Source organism: Hemicordylus capensis, chromosome 16 (assembly GCF_027244095.1).
Source record: "Hemicordylus capensis ecotype Gifberg chromosome 16, rHemCap1.1.pri, whole genome shotgun sequence".
Classification (NCBI taxonomy): domain Eukaryota; kingdom Metazoa; phylum Chordata; class Lepidosauria; order Squamata; family Cordylidae; genus Hemicordylus; species Hemicordylus capensis.
This window is the reverse complement of record NC_069672.1, coordinates 14,486,006-14,501,562: the sequence shown is the minus strand read 5'-3', so window position 1 is coordinate 14,501,562 and position 15,557 is coordinate 14,486,006. Positions and strand designations below refer to the sequence as shown.

At 46.9% G+C, this 15,557-nt stretch overlaps 1 protein-coding gene across 2 annotated transcripts in view; it reads right to left on the bottom strand.

The window, feature by feature from the left end:
- PEX14 (peroxisomal biogenesis factor 14) overlaps positions 1–15,557 on the bottom strand; it is a 99,156-nt gene that overhangs the window by 2,814 nt on the left and 80,785 nt on the right. For both annotated transcript variants that reach the window (XM_053280764.1, XM_053280763.1), the window contains exons 5-8: positions 13,043–13,128; positions 7,246–7,348; positions 4,731–4,828; positions 1,701–1,792 (exon numbers count right to left, since the gene is read on the bottom strand). In XM_053280764.1, the coding sequence (XP_053136739.1) occupies positions 1,701–1,792; positions 4,731–4,828; positions 7,246–7,348; positions 13,043–13,128 (379 nt within the window). The remainder of the gene's footprint in view (positions 1–1,700; positions 1,793–4,730; positions 4,829–7,245; positions 7,349–13,042; positions 13,129–15,557) is intronic.

Here is a 15,557-nt window from a genome sequence, read left to right as displayed (position 1 = left end):
TAGCTTGTGTTCAGCAGTTCCAAAGACAAACTCCTGCTTAACGTATTCTTGCCTGGGTGGATCAAACAGAAGTCCAAAGAGCCCAGATCCTTTGTGAGAACTGCGGCAGGGACAAAGGTCATCTCTTGGAAACCGGCCACTGTCTCCCCAGCAGACCACAGTCTGGCTTCTACCTGCCCCTGTTCGAGGGAATGCTAGCTCTCCCAAGGGCCAGAAGGGCGGACTGGATCTCGTCATCACCCCATGGAAACACTCTTACTGAGGCCCTCTGGGCAAATTCTCATGGAATAGTTTGAAAACCACCCTGCAGGGATTCGGCGACTTTCATGAGAGCTGTTGCTTAGACAATGCCCCTGTGAGGATTTTCAGGGGCGGGACTAAAATGGCCACCCCCATTCATAGGCAGTGAAGTTGAGGGAGAAGCATTCTGGTCGTAAGTAGGGAAGCTGGGGGAGAGGCATTCCAGCTGTAGGCAGTGAAGCTGGGGGAAGAGGCATTCCAGCCACTGACAGGGGCAAGACGGCCGCAGGGGAACATGATGAAGTGTTATTCTGAAGGTGGACCAAAAACGTCAGCCACCAGCCAATGAGGGGAGAACTGGGGTCGAGAAAAGGGCTGCTGCCACCACGAAACAGGCGGCAGCAAAATATTTTGGGGGGGTTCTATCCCCCGCTTGCCTTGAGTGCCCCAAATCTGAGCCAAAGATTCTCAGTGGAAGACACTTGGCTGAATGCAACCGAAGCAAGCATGCTTAGTGCCCCCGTCTCGCTCCTCAGCCTCGGGAGAAACACGCTTCCCACAGTCCCATCTCCTCTGCATGCAAACGAGCGAATGCCCAGCATTATTCACCAGTATCGTAAATGCTATCAAGAAATTCAATTTGGAGACTTTTCTTGGCTCCACTGTCACGGCCTCCCGCAAGAGAGGCGGCGGTGTCTGGTTCTGTTTATTTATTTTAACAAATATATTTTCTAAAAGCACTTATCTCCACCGCTGCAGTTCAGGTTTCTAAAGGACACACGACAACAATGAATTTCTTCCTAGTGTTAAAATGTCCCCTTGTGCACAAACACACACAGGCAAAGAATGGCTGCCCTTGTTCTGCCAACCAGGAGACCGCTGGCCGTGTCAGGGCACCAAAGTTTTGCAAAAACCAAACGTTTGATGCAGACAGAGCATTCAGTAGAAGGGGCTGCTACCTACCGAGTCAGAACACTGGCCCATCCAGCACAACACTGGCTGCTCTGACTGGCAGCATCTCTCCAGGGTCTCGGGCAGGGGTCTTTCCCATCACCACCTACCTTGAAATCCTTTTAACTGGGAGCTTCTGCCAGAATGTACTCTGCTGCTCAGCTACCCTCCGTCCCGGAGGTTCAGCACTCTGCGTAGTTTGCCTGGTTATTACTACCCTGAAGTAATAATTTTATACACGGACACGGCTGTTCCGTGTCTTGGGAACTGCCTTAAGCTGTTGATTGGCGGCGCAGAGACAACGGCAGGAAATATCACCAAACATGCCGTGTCAGGAGGAAACGGAGGTACCAGCTACATCTATGAGCAGCAGAGGAAGATGGTTGGGGTGATGGGGGTGGTGGGAGAATGTGTCTTGCAGGGGGCCTCAGATGAGTTTTGAGAAGCGAATGCAGGTTGAGTTATGGAGGGAGCGGAGAATTTCTTCGGATTAACGGCCGATTGCTTACCGGTTTAGAAGCAATCCTTTTAGCGAATAGATCTCTGACTTCAACTCGTTGATGTTCTGGGACTCCAGAATCCAGTTAGTAGAGGTGGTGGCCTAGGGCGTAAAGGAGAAATGAGGCTCAGCGACAGGGCAGGGAAAGTCTCCAGGAGGGATTCAGGCCAGAATCTAAGCCTGCAGAAGTATTTCCAAAAAGGCACCTCTGTTGAAATGTGGGGGACACTCTTCCAAATAAGTCTACAGACAGTACTAGCCCTTAATATATATTCTACCTCTTGGGGCAGAATAACACTGACTTCATTTATAACTGGACTTCTCAAACTAGGGTTCCCCACTGAGTACAAACCTCATCACCCCCTGCCACAACGGCCTCTGGATGATGGGAGTTGTAATCCAAGGGCATCTGAATTCTCCCTAGTTTGAGAAGCCCTGATTTACAGGGTTTTGTAAGGATTGCGACAAGATAATACATCTGAAGTGCTCTGAATACTCCAAAGGACTATACAAAGGCATAGATAGATAGATAGATAGATAGATAGATAGATAGATAGATAGATAGATAGATAGGAAGGATATCCTTATTACGATTGTTGATCAGATACAAATGCTTAGTATTATGGACTTCCCATTTCTAGGGGAGGCGGTGTCTCGGCAGCAAGCACCCTCTATGCCAGCACTCCCTGCAGCAACAGGCTTAGCCTGTAACCGCTGACAATTCGCTCACAGAAGCAGCCCCCAGAGAGACCACTGCTCCCGGAGACACGGAGGCCGTGAGGCTCTCGAAGCCACCGTTCTGGCTCTCCGAGGCCTCAAACGAGCCACAGAAGCACATTAACAAGAGAGTGGTTTCCACTTGCCAGCCTGTGAAGGGATTCAGATTTCCAAAACACATATGGTGCCAGATGCTAGAGGATTTAAGAAATAAAACGCGACATCTGGGGCTTTTTCAGCCAATCTCATCTTTTAAATAAAAGTTGCAGAAAACTCAAGCCCAGAGATTCGTCTTATCCCACCAACCCCACCACTTTTAAAAAAAGTTAATGTGTTTAAAAAAAAAAAATTACTTAGAGCCTCTCTTTTTAATTTTTCACAGCGTGCCAGGAGGAGTCTGAAATGCAGATATAAAAACTTGCATTGCAGCTGAGAAAAGACAAGTTTTAACTCGACGGTTTATGGGCCCGGACTAAACACTCAGGAGGGGGTGGGGGGGTGTATACATGCCCATGAGGTTTTGATCACCCAGCAGGCAGCAGTGAGTGCTACCATTTTAAGAGATCTAAAAAATAAAATAAAATAATCATCATCATCATAAAAGAAAGAGGGAGGCATTTCTGAAAGGCTCCCAAAACCACCGAAAACCCTGTCTGCTCTGCTCTCTTCTTGAAGCATGACATGTGCTCTTAATCTTAACACTTCAGCCCCCACTCCCCGCCGCCCCCCAAAAAGGAGTTTCCCAATTTCCTGGCTGGCTCCAGGCCACCGGCGAGACTTTTTGGTTCCCAAAGGAAAGCGGAGCAGAGCACGGTGACAAATGAATTGGGGTGAAGCGGCTGGATTCACTTTCCTGGTGCCGGGGGTTTCCTCCATGCCCGGGAGGTCTTAAACGCAGCCAAAATTATGGTGGTTTAAGAGCGTGGGCCTCTTTACCATCCCTCTCCCCTCTCTTTGTGGCTTCCCCTGTGTTGAATTTCAGATTGCAAACCCCTTAGGGCAGAGACCTGTTGTCTCCTTGTTACTCAGTAAAGTGCTGTACATAAAATTTCATAGGAACCTAGGAAGCTGCCTTATACGGAGTCAGACCACTGGCCCATCTAGCTCAGTATGGTCCACACTGACTGGCAGCAGCAGCATTATCCAAGGTTATAGGCAGGAGTCTCTTCCAGCCCTGCCTGCCAGGCAGTGAACCTGGGACCTTTTGCTTGCCTGCTCTTCCACTGAGCTACAGTCCAGTCCCCTAAGGGGAATATCTTATGGAATATCTTGGACATGCAACTTCCTAGTATACAGGAACATAAGAGGCTGCCATATACTGAGTCAGACCCTCAGTTCATCGAGCTTAGTATTGTCCACACTGACTGGCAGCAGCTCTCCAAGGTCCCTTCCAGCCCTTCCTGGAGATGGACCTGGGACATATTGATGCTACAAGTAAAGGCACTCAAGATGGAAACCCACAGTTCAAAATGCAGCTTAGTTAACTAAGGGACAATCACAAATGTCTCCTGGAGCGCCTTAGAGAAAGCGTGGGATAAACACACACACACACACACTCCCTCCCTCCCTCTATCTATTAATTACATTAAGATCCCGTTCTTCCTCCGAGGAGCTCAGAGTGGTGTACATGGTTATGTTTATCCTCACAACAACCCTGTAGGTAGGTTAGGCTGAGAGAGGAGTGACTGGCCCAGAGTCACCCAGCTAATATCACGGTTGGATGGGGATTCAAACTTGGGTCTTCCGGGTCCTAGTCCAACACTCTAACCACTACGCTATGCTGGCCTAATAAATGTACGTCAGCAGCCCTGTTGGATCCCAGGAAAGCCCATCTGTTTCTCACCATGACCAACCAGATTAACTCCCACCCAGCCTTTCCCTGTTTGTCCCACCTTCTAGAGTTCAGGTATACTGCCTCTGAACCTGGAGAGTCTATTTCACTCTCATAGGAAACAGCGGTGGGCAGACCCATCTAAGAATAAAATAAGTGCTTTTGCAGAAACAGACCGTCAGCCCACCTAGCACAGCACCCCGTTTCCCAGTGGGGTCAACTGGATGCTTCCAGGAAGCTTGTTCCCAACCACCAGCATTTGGAGACAGACTGCCTCTGCACATGGAGGCTCTGTTTTGCCACCACGGCTGACAGCCAGGGACAGGACTCCTCCCTAAATCTGTCTGATCCCCTAAGTTGATAACAACAACAATTAACTAAACAGACAGATAAATGGTGACCTTTCTGCCCCCAAAGGTAGACTATATATTAAGGGCTAGTTACTTCTGTGGACTTATTTGGGAGAGTATATCCGCGGGGGAGGGCTAGTACCTTGGAAGCTGCCAGTTCTTGAGTAAGCTCCTGTATTTTCTGCTGTTGCTGAATGAGAAGTTCCTGAACAGATGCTAAGGTTGTCTGAAGCTGAGTCACTGCAAAAAGAGAGGCATACGAGAAGGAAGACAGTTCAGCCATCACAGGCACACACAACATATGCACAAGCACAGGAGCACAAAACGGCGTTGTTTGGATGTCGGACGAGAAGATCCCTCAGTTCCCTCTCTCTCTGATTTATCTATAGGCATCCGCTCACTCTAACCCTCTGTAATTTATCGGCACTATGGGCAATCTACCTGCACTGTATCTAACCTCCTCTATTTCTACTTTATCTTCTCTTTGTATAGATGTCTATAGTCCACAGTATATCCATCCGAAACCTTTCCCTTCTAATTATACCGGGTTATGATTTGCACCCTCTCCCCGAACTTCGAAGGCATCAGTGCCATTTATCTACCTCCTGGATGCACGTGGAAAACACTCAACACTGTGCTGGGTTTGGAGAGGGTTGCAGTGCACTGCAACTGGCATTCACGGCACTGATCCCTGGGTGGAACCACGGTCTGTCAGTGGGGCAACAAGGTCATGTCAAGATTTTTTTGTTGACAATGCCCTTCCAGAACCGAGTTCACAAGAGGAAGCCAGGATCCTGCTCTGGGGACGGATGTGCTAAGGGGGCCTTGATGAATGCGAGTTCAAAACTCTATGGGTCAATTCCGATGTCACTCCAAGCTGTAGTTAAGCACCCTAAACCTCGGCTAAAAGCCGGATTCGTTAAGGGGGTTAGCCAGGCAGGGAGCAGAGGGATGCGCGAGGATCCCACCGTTTCTCATGACCAGCCTAACCCTGCCTAATGCAGTCACAATCAGAAACCAGAATCAGAAACCATTGTTTCTGCCAAGCATTGTTCAGCATGATGTCTGAACTGCCAAACCATAGTTTGCAACCAGTTAACATAGCAGTCCCCTGCTAACTTAGCAAAGAGGCACCTTTTAAAGTGGTGATCCTCTTTATTTAGCAGGGGGAGAATAACTGGCCCTCTCCACCCCCAGCACAGTACCCTCCAGTGACTGCTGGTGGTGTCTATCTGATGTTGCTTTTTAGATTGTGAGCCCTTTGGGGATAGGGATCTATCTTATTTATTTCTCTGTGTAAACCATCCAGAGCCATTTTTGGAAGGGCGGTATAGAAATCAAATAAATAACAACAACATCATCATCATCAGAATATGAAGCCACGGCTTGAAATAAGTTTGCAAACCATGGTTGCTGCCAACAATAGTTTGACGTGATGTCTGAACTGAGAAACTATCATTTGTGACTGACCAGCAAAGCAAAATCGAAAATGTGGTTTGACGTATGAGATGTGTGCTACCAACCCCATCGTTAGCTAGCTATAGTTCTAAATCCAGAAGGGCTCTTGCTTATGCCCTCATAAAAGCAAATGTGCTGGCAAACCAGAATCATAAACTGTGGTATGAAGCGGATTTGCAAACCAGGGTTTGTACTAACCATGGTTTGGTGCAATGTCTAAATAGACAATGACCATCACTCTGCTTCTAGAGGTTACTACACCACATCTGGAGTGTGGAGCATATGAAAGACGACCTCAGTAAATCAGGCTCCCTTCACCTCTTTAGACAACCCAACTTTTTAGACAATTGCATCCACCCGCCTTCACTCCTCATGCTATAACTTATCTCTACGTGTAATAAGTCCAGGAATTATAGAGTGAAGGAACTTCTCCCGTAAACACAGCCAAAGAGGAAGAGAATCTGGGGGAAAACCTACTCTAGTAAATAAAACTTACTTGCAGCAGAGGAGAACAACTTTTTATCGCCGGTGGAGGTTTCATTTATTTATTTAAAAAATAAATTGGAATTTGGAACTTCCATCCAGTAAACAGGTTCATAAAATTAAAAAAAGGGGGGGGGGCAAACTTCCACTGCTGTGACAGGTAACAGCTAATCTAGATAATCACTGGGGCACTGGGTAATGAATGGGAGCCCTACGGAGCCAATAACAGAGAAGGTTGTGGGGGTCAGCGGACACTCCATAATTATAGACTCTCTTGACCCTGCCTTGAATTCTCAGAAGGAAAACGTGGTGGGGGAGGGGAGCAGATGCCCCCCCCCCAAAAAAACCCCAAAGAAAACCCTCAGAGAAGCAGAAATTAAAAATGAACTTTACAGCCCCTCCGAAAGGCTGTCATTTTATTCCCCTTATTAATATTCTGAGGTTGGGAGCCTTTCCGTAAAAACATAATTAATTGAGGCCGTGCCGACAGTAAACAAGCAATTTCAAATTAAACCGAAATGACGGCGGCTTCATTTGCAAATGTGAACAGATTTCTCAGAGCAGATAAATGAAGTCACCACATAAAGTGGAGATGGAGGAGAAGGTTGGGGAAGGAAGGAAGAAAGGGGGGAAAGAGGGGAAAAAAGACGGTGGCGGGGGGATGCAAAGGAAAAGGGCTTCGAGGGGCAGGAATTGATGGAATCATTAATCTTCACCTGTCTGCGTTACGCTGCCACTCATTTCAGAGATGTTTGACTCGATCCTCTGCAGTTGCTTCCTGTCTTCTTTGCCTCCCATGATCAGAGGGAGCAGGTATTTCTGCAGAAAGGATTTGAGAAAGATGTCAGAAGGAGCAGGGTGCATTTGGACTCTGCTCAAGTGCCCTGGAATGTGAAACACACACGGTCTTAGAACAACACCTTTACTAGCACCCTATGGCGTGCTTGACGCTGGTTAGATGTCAGTTCAGATCTCACCACATGGCCTGGATTAACCACAGTAGAGAAACCATACAATAGTTTGTGTTGACCACAGCTTAAAAAACAAACCCTTGTCTGCGCTTAAAAAAACAATCCATGGTTTGTGTTAATCAGTTGGGGGGGACGGGGACCATGGTCTGCATTAACCACAGTTTGGGGGAAACAAACCATGGTCTGCATTAACCACAGTTTAAAAAAATCAGACCATGGTCTGCCTTAACCAGTTTTAAAAAGACAAAGAGCTGGGTCTCATGATCAGTGAGAACCGATTTTGGAGGGTGTGCGGGGAGGGAGCCCTGAGCCAGCAGGGCTGGTGAGCTCGGGGGCTGCGTGGCCCCCAGAAGCTCCAGTATGCCCTGTGTGAGCACACAGGGCATACTGGGGAGATCCCTGGAGCCAGGAGGCAGCTTTTCGCCTCCCCTCAGGGGGTCTACTCGTAAGTAACCATGGTGCAGAGCCACGCTGTGGCTACTCACGATCTGTAAAACCAGGTTTGCGGAACACTCGCGCCACAAACCTGGTTTTAGGAGAGGGCTACAAAAGCGCCCTAGCCGCTTATAAGTCACCAGGCTCGCCTGGTGGTTTACACAAGCAGGAAAAAATAGGGCTAGGCTCTCCTAGCCCGATTTTTGCTGCTCATGAGAATAGCCCCAATTCCTGGGGGTTCAGCATTCGCTGTAGTTTAGAAAACAAACTATGGCTTGCTTCCAAATGGAGAAGAAACAAGCAAACCATGGTTAAGAGCTGCCTGTCTGTTTTTGTTTTCTGTCTGCTCAGCACTCCTTATCTCGAGGTGCAGTGGTCAAACGTTGGAGGTAAAACAGATGGCCATAATTGGGGTTTGTCGATTCAGATATCATGACAAAACACACTGTTGGTAAACAAAATCTCCATAGAGTTTGCAAACCCACTTCAGACCCTGGTTTCCACTTCTGGCTTGCCAGCCAATCATAAACCATGGTTTTATCAATTCAGACATCACACCAAGTCATAGTTACGTCTTCCTTAAACATAGTATGGCATGACTGTTGGGAATAAGCCTCTGTCATCAAGATCATAGGTATCCTGGGATTCTGAGCAAGTGCAGAAAAACACAGAATTTAGTATATATTCTAGCTGGGCCAGGTGCAGGGCATCTGTGCCTCCGGCTTGCCCACCCAACCGCCACCAACTTCTTCCCCCGCCAGCCTGCCTGCAGTCTTTTTCTTTCCCCCATTCCCTGCCCACCCATCTCTCTGCTGCTTTCTGGCTGGCTACCCACCAGCTTCTTCTTCTCCCTCCCACCCCCGCCACTTTCTGGCCACTTTCTGGCTTCTTCGCCAGCCCGCCCACCACTTTCTGGCCGGCCACCACTTTCTTCAGCCGACTGGCTGCCACCGCCACCACCACCAGTGCCATTTCCTTCCCCCCACCCATCCCGTGGCTATCCGGCAACTCTCCAAACTCTCACGAGAGCTGCCACGCATGGGATTAGCCATGGGTATGCCTTAGCGAATTATATATAAAGAAGATATTAAAACATGTCTGCATGGCCTTTTCCCAAACCCAAAGTAATCGAGGACATATGATGTGTGGAACTCAATACTGTGCACACAGTTCTCATTTTTAAAGAGTAGAAGAGTCTATCCCCTACAGCTGTGGAGAAGGTGAGCATCTTGAACAAGCTGAGAGTAAAATCCTGGAGGCCAGCATGGTGGAACAAATACAGTGTTTGGTGAGTTAGATGTGGCAGAATCCCAGCCTCTCTCAAACTTACATTTCCTTGTGAACTGTAAATGTGATCTCTCAGTCTTGTTCACCTCTCACATCTGTTACAAGGATAAGCTAGATGAGAACCGTGAAGTATTTTCTATGATAAAATAATGATCTGCCAATGTTGCTAAAGCAAAGTTAATTTGGGGGGAAATTCTGAAAAGTGGAAGTAGCTGAAAATATACAACTCTCAAGGGTGAAAAAAATACCAACCTCGGGCATCACAGTATAAAATTAGGTGGTTTTCTAGAAGGCTTGAAGTGCTCTCTAAAGTTAAGTAATTTTATTTGACAATGAATTACTACTGAAATTCTGAACATCAACAACAATTTTTAAAAGCTTGGTGAGAAAGAGTTCAAGGCTGTGGAGGGGAGGAAATTCTAGGTGTACGATTGCCTAGAAATGTGATGTTGGTTCGGAATATGGGACGGAATATGTTGTCAAATATGTAAATGTTTGGCCTGGTTTTCCAGGGCTTTAAAACTGTTTTAACTGTTTTAATTGTTAATTGGTTTTATATTGTTTTTTATAGATTTTGATTTTAACTGTTAATTGGTTTTAATTGTTTTTATTTTATGGACATTTTTGGAAGGCTGGTATAGAACACAAACAAACAAACATTCCATCCCACATGCCCTCTTGATCCTTGCCCAACATGGCTTATACTATCTGGCAGGGAGGCTGTTGTAGAGGGCCTGGTTGAGATTATAAATGCTTCTCTGAAGGGAGGACAAGATGCCTCCTTGTCCTAAGGAGGCAATCATTAGACCACTTCTGAAGAAGCCTGCCTTGGATTCCTCAGAGTTAAGCAATAACAGCCTGTCTCCAACCCTCCATGGCTGGGCAAGGTGATTGAGAAGGTGGTGGCCTCCCAGCTCCAGGTGGTCTTGGAGGAAGCTGATTATCTAGACCCATTTCAAACTGGCTTTCGGGCGGGCTATGGGGTAGAGACTGCCTTGGTCGGCCTGATGGATGATCTCCAATTGGGAATTGACCGAGGAAGTGTGACTCTGTTGGTCCTTTTGGATCTCTCGGTGGCTTTTGGTACTATTGACCATAATATTCTTCTGGAACATCTGAGAGGATTGGGGGTGGGAGGCACTGCTTTGCAGTGGTTCCATTCCTACCTCATGGGCAGACACATTTATTCACCCAGGCTTTTAATTAGATTTATAGTTTTAATATTTTTAATATTGGGTTTTAAGTGTTTTAATGTTGAGTAAGTAAGTAAGTAAGTAAGTAATAGTTTATTACGGTCCATGACCATTCCAAATATACACAAAGCATAAATAAATAAATAAATATTTCACTGGATGTGGATATGAGCCTCTGAAGCATCTTAGTAAGGCTGTTGTTGTGGCCATAATGTTGTTCTGTCTCTAGTCCACAGAACAGTAGTTCTAGACTTTAAAACAGTGGTGCATGTGCTAGTGACCTCCAGGCTTGACTACTGCAATGCACGCTACATTGGGCTGCCTTTGTATGTTGTCTGGAAACAGCAACTGGAGCAGAATGTGGCAGCCGGGCTGGTCTCTGGGGTTACCCGAAGAGACCACAGTCCTCCCTCCTAAAAGAATTAAACTGGCTGCCAGTATGTTTCTGGGCAAAATACAACGTGCTGGTTATAAAGCTGTGAATGGCTTAGGCCCTGAGTATTTAAGAGAGCGCCTTCTACTTCTTGAATAGTGCTGCCCCTTAAGATCATCGAGGATGGCCTGGTTGTGGATGCCACTGGCTCATTTGGTGGCGACCCAAAACAGGACCTCCTCTAGGGTTGCCCTGGAACACAGTCCCCAATGAAATCAGAACCTTCCCATCTCTGGCTGTTTTTAAGTAACTTTTGAAGATGCACCTATTTTACCAGGTTTTTCGTTTATAATGTTTTAAAGTTTTATTGACGGTTGTTTTAATTATGATTTAAGGTTTTAATTGTTGTTGGGTTTTAATTGTAAACCACTTAGAGATGTTATATAGAGCGGTATATACATAAAATAAATATGATTGATAAATAAAATAAAATAAAATAAAATCTTGTTTCTATCTCTCAGTCTTTGCCTGCAAAGGTTTTGATGCTTTAAGGTTTCTACCTGCTGCTGCTGCTGCTGAATTCACTTTACGGCCTGGTTATTCTTTATTGTTTCAGCATGAATTGTCGTTTTGTATGTTTCCTTAACTGCACCAAAGACCCCCCTTTTAGGACCAAAGTCGCAGGATATCAACCAGCTAAACAGATTGGTAAGTTTAGCAATGAATGCAGATTTGTCGTGTTGGCATGACTCAACCGCAGAATGTTTGGCTTATGGTTGCAAAATAATCAAAACAAAATAATACAAAAATATAATTCAAACAACAGAATTCCACTCTCAAATGTATGACGTAATAAGTTCACAGACACAGTATGTCCTTCATCCTGACAGACAGACAGACACAGACACAATACTAGCTCCAAATTTTGAGATGCAGTGGGTGCCCCTTAAATCCACACAAACCAAATTCCCCCACACTGCCTCCAACTCTCCTGAGTCAGTGACAGAAGGAGACACTTGTGCTGAGGAGATTCCAACTTTCCTGCATGTCAGAACAGTAATTTCTCCTCCACCACAAGAAAGTGGGGGCGGGGAGATGTTTTAATTATCCAAATCAGAAAGGGGGGGACTTGGGTAACATCTGCCTCTAATTCTTGCTTTTCCCCCCACTTAATTTTTTTAAAAAATGTATACAGATCTGGAGAAAGACACTTAAAAGGTACTTTTTAAAGAGAGCTTAGCCTGTTCTTTAAAAACCTGAAGTGCCTGGGGGTGTGGAATGTGTTCTCCATGATCCATAACGCTAATGATGCAGATGTCTGGTGAAAACCTTGTATATACACATTTGCATACCCTCCAACATTTCACAAATGAAAACAGGGACATGCTTGTTACACCCATGGGCTGACGTGAAGGATCACAAGCAGAGGTTGCTCCACAGCCCCCAATAAGGTCCCTAGACCCTGCTGTATTCATGTACGCTGCAGTCGCCTGTACTAATGTAGAAAGCACCGGGGTCTGTGTGTTTAAGTAAAACACACAGCATTGCTTTTAAGGCATTATCAAGAGTTAAAAATTAGGGATGTGCACGGAACTGCAGGTGTGCGGTTCGAAGCCAGCGGAGGTGCGACTTTAAGGGCAGGGGAGGGTGCACTCACCCCTCCTGCCGCTCCCCCCCCCCCCTCTGGAGCTCCTTCCCGGTAAAAACCTTCGGGGTGGCAGCATACCTCCCTGCTGCCCCTTCCTCATCCTCGGCCAGAAGTACCCCATGCATGTGTGTGCACGTCAGATGGGCCGCAGAAGCTCAAGGGATGGAGTCAGTGGCCGAGGTCCATACACTGGGACGCATTTCCAAGCGCAAGTTACATTTGAGCGATTCGATAGTTAGGATTCAAACACAAGACTTCAAGGCTGACCAGCAGAGCTGCACCCAAACCTGATCACCACTCATCAATGCTCAATAGCACTGTGAAGGGGAGGCATACGGAAGTGGCGAGATTAGTCAGTAGCATCAGGCCAGATACCAGGCTGGAGAATCCTTTCTCAGCCCTACCTGCGGATTCTGCCAGGGATCGAACCTGGGACCTTCTGCATGCAAAGCAGATGCTCTTCCCCTGAGCTACGGACCCGTCTCCCTTGCTGTCGTTGAACTCCTATGAGTTGGAATCTCCTGGCGATCACCTGTAAATCACCCAGAGGGCGAGCAACAGAGCCTGACCTGCCTGCCTCGGGTGAGGGACGGAGGCAGTGCTTACCTTGTAGAGCTGGTGGAAGCCAAAGGCTATGCCCGCCAGGATAATTGCTAAGGCGCCATAATCCCGCCATCTGGAGCTGGGTGGACCTGAAGGACAAAGTTGAAAGAGCAGTCAAGAGGTGTGTGCAGAGATCCCCGAGGGAGGAAGTGCAGTCTCCGCTCTGCTAGAAAGGAAAATGTTCCCCAGGTCAATAATGAGAAATCTGATCACTGGGAGAAATCTAGACCTGCATATTTTATGGATCTCCCCGCTCCTATCTTCATGAAACCTATTAATTATAGGAATATAGGAAACTGCCGTATACTGAGTCAGACCATTGACAGGAGGCAAGGAGAGGATCTTTTTAAAAAGGAATTGCACCAAAAGATGCTGTGGAGGGGACGGAGGACAGTAGTGAAAGGGTGCAGAAAAGGCAGGGTGAGAGTGTTTCCTAGGAACAAAGGAAGCGCCCTCATATCCAGTCAGACCCTTGGTCTATCTAGCTCGGTACTACACAGACCGACAGCGGCTTCTCCAAGGTTTCAGCAGGAGTCTTTCCCAGCCCTACCTGGAGATTCTGCCAGAAATTGAACCTGGGACCTCTGGAAAATAGTTGTGATTTCCTGCAAGCCTATTCCTTTTGCACCCAAACTGATCACTCAAGAAAGTTCAGCCCAGCCCTGAATAAAACCACAGATGGAGTTCTAGATTTTCCAGTCTGAACTCCAAATACATCTGACCCATGACATCCTTCCAGACAGATGCCCACTTAAAGGGAGTCAGTCTCAGACAGTGTCCTGTGAACTGTGCTTGCCGAGACCCCCTTTTGCGTGGGCCCAATCCCCTGCTTCCCAGCAGCTCTGACCTCCAGGCAGAACGTGAAGACACCTGTGGGTCTCCCCTCCCTTGAAAACTCCATCAGCGGCGGCCTTTCACCCCTTTCATATCTCCCTCCGTTCCTGTAATGCTTGCGCTAAGAACAGTTTATTGCCCCCTGGTTTTCATTATTAATGAAAAGGGACCGGGATGATCTTTCGGAAAGTTCAGAGAGTCTATAAAGACAAGGAGCTGAAATGCCATTTTACTCGTTTTAGAGATGTGTGAAACAATTCTGTCTTGTGGCAAAAAATAAAGACGCGGAGGAAAAGGGGAAGAACTAATTGGAAGGGGAAAAAGAGCAAGAAACTCTGCACCAACTCCTCTGATGTGGGAGAGCAAGGGAAATCCAGAGGTAAGGTCATGATCCTGCGGACTAGTAACTTTTCCTTCAGTGACTCTGATTGTTCAAGAAAAAGGCATGGAGTCCAGATGGCGTTTCTGCGACTGGACTAAACCAGGGTACTGAAGTGGACTCATCACAGCAAACCTTCTTTACCCAATAACACAAATACTTTCAAATTCCCATAAGTCAAAGAGGTAGACTACTTGGCTTTTGACTCTTATTCTTGTCACCGGCCCAGAGAATGCATGGCCAGATGGAACCATGGTTTGTGCTAACCACAGTTTGGAACCCAAATGATGGTCTGAGCTTCCAAATGTACCAAAAGGCAAACTATGGTTTGTTTTTCCTTGTCTGTTTTCATCTTCAGTTCACTCCCATCTCCACAGGGCATCAGTCTCTGGAGATAGAGTGGTGGCCATAACTACAGCTTATTTCAGGTGTCATGCCAAACCACAGTTAGCAGAAACCATGGTCTGCAAACCAAATTCAAACCATGGTTACAGATTCCGGTTTGCCAGTGACCGCAAGCCGTGACTTGTTCATTCAGATATCCTGCCAAAACACAATTAGCACAAACCATGGTCTGCAAAGCCCACTTCCCACAATGGTTCCTGGTTCTGCTTTGCTGGCTGCTCAGAGACCACTGTTTGTCAAGGCAGATATCAGCCAAACCATAGATGACTTAACCATGGTTTGATGTGATGTGTGAACTGAGTCACCTCACCTGCCTCAGACAATTATTAATATTTATACAGCAAGTATTTACTCAGCAACAAAAATGTCAAAGCATTTAACACAGAAAAAGAACTAAGACACGTTCCAAAAGGGCTCACAAACCCAGCAAGGGAGACATCAGCAATAGTCACTGGAGGGACACTGTGCTGGGGTTGGAGAAGGAAGCTGCTCCCCCGCCAAAGAGAGCCACCATTTTAAAAAGGAGCCTCTCTGCCCAGTTAGTGGGAAGGGAATTTTGTTTTTTACATTTACATCCCACTCTTTCTCCAAGGAGTCCAGAGCAGTGTACATGATTATGTTTGTCCTCACAACAACCCTGTGAGGTAGGTGAGGCTGACAGAGAAGTGACTGGCCCAGAGTCACCCAGCAGATTTCATGGCTGAATGGGGATTTGAACTCAAGTCTAGAAAGGACTTGGGATTGGGGGACGGGGGAGAGGAATCAAAATAAGCAGCCTTACAAACAGAGGGCAGTGCATGGTCTGAGGGCAGATGGTACCAGGGTACTTGAACACGAGGGCCCAAGAACGAGGGGCATGACTACCACGGAGGGCTAGCCACGACGGGGGGCACGAGGACA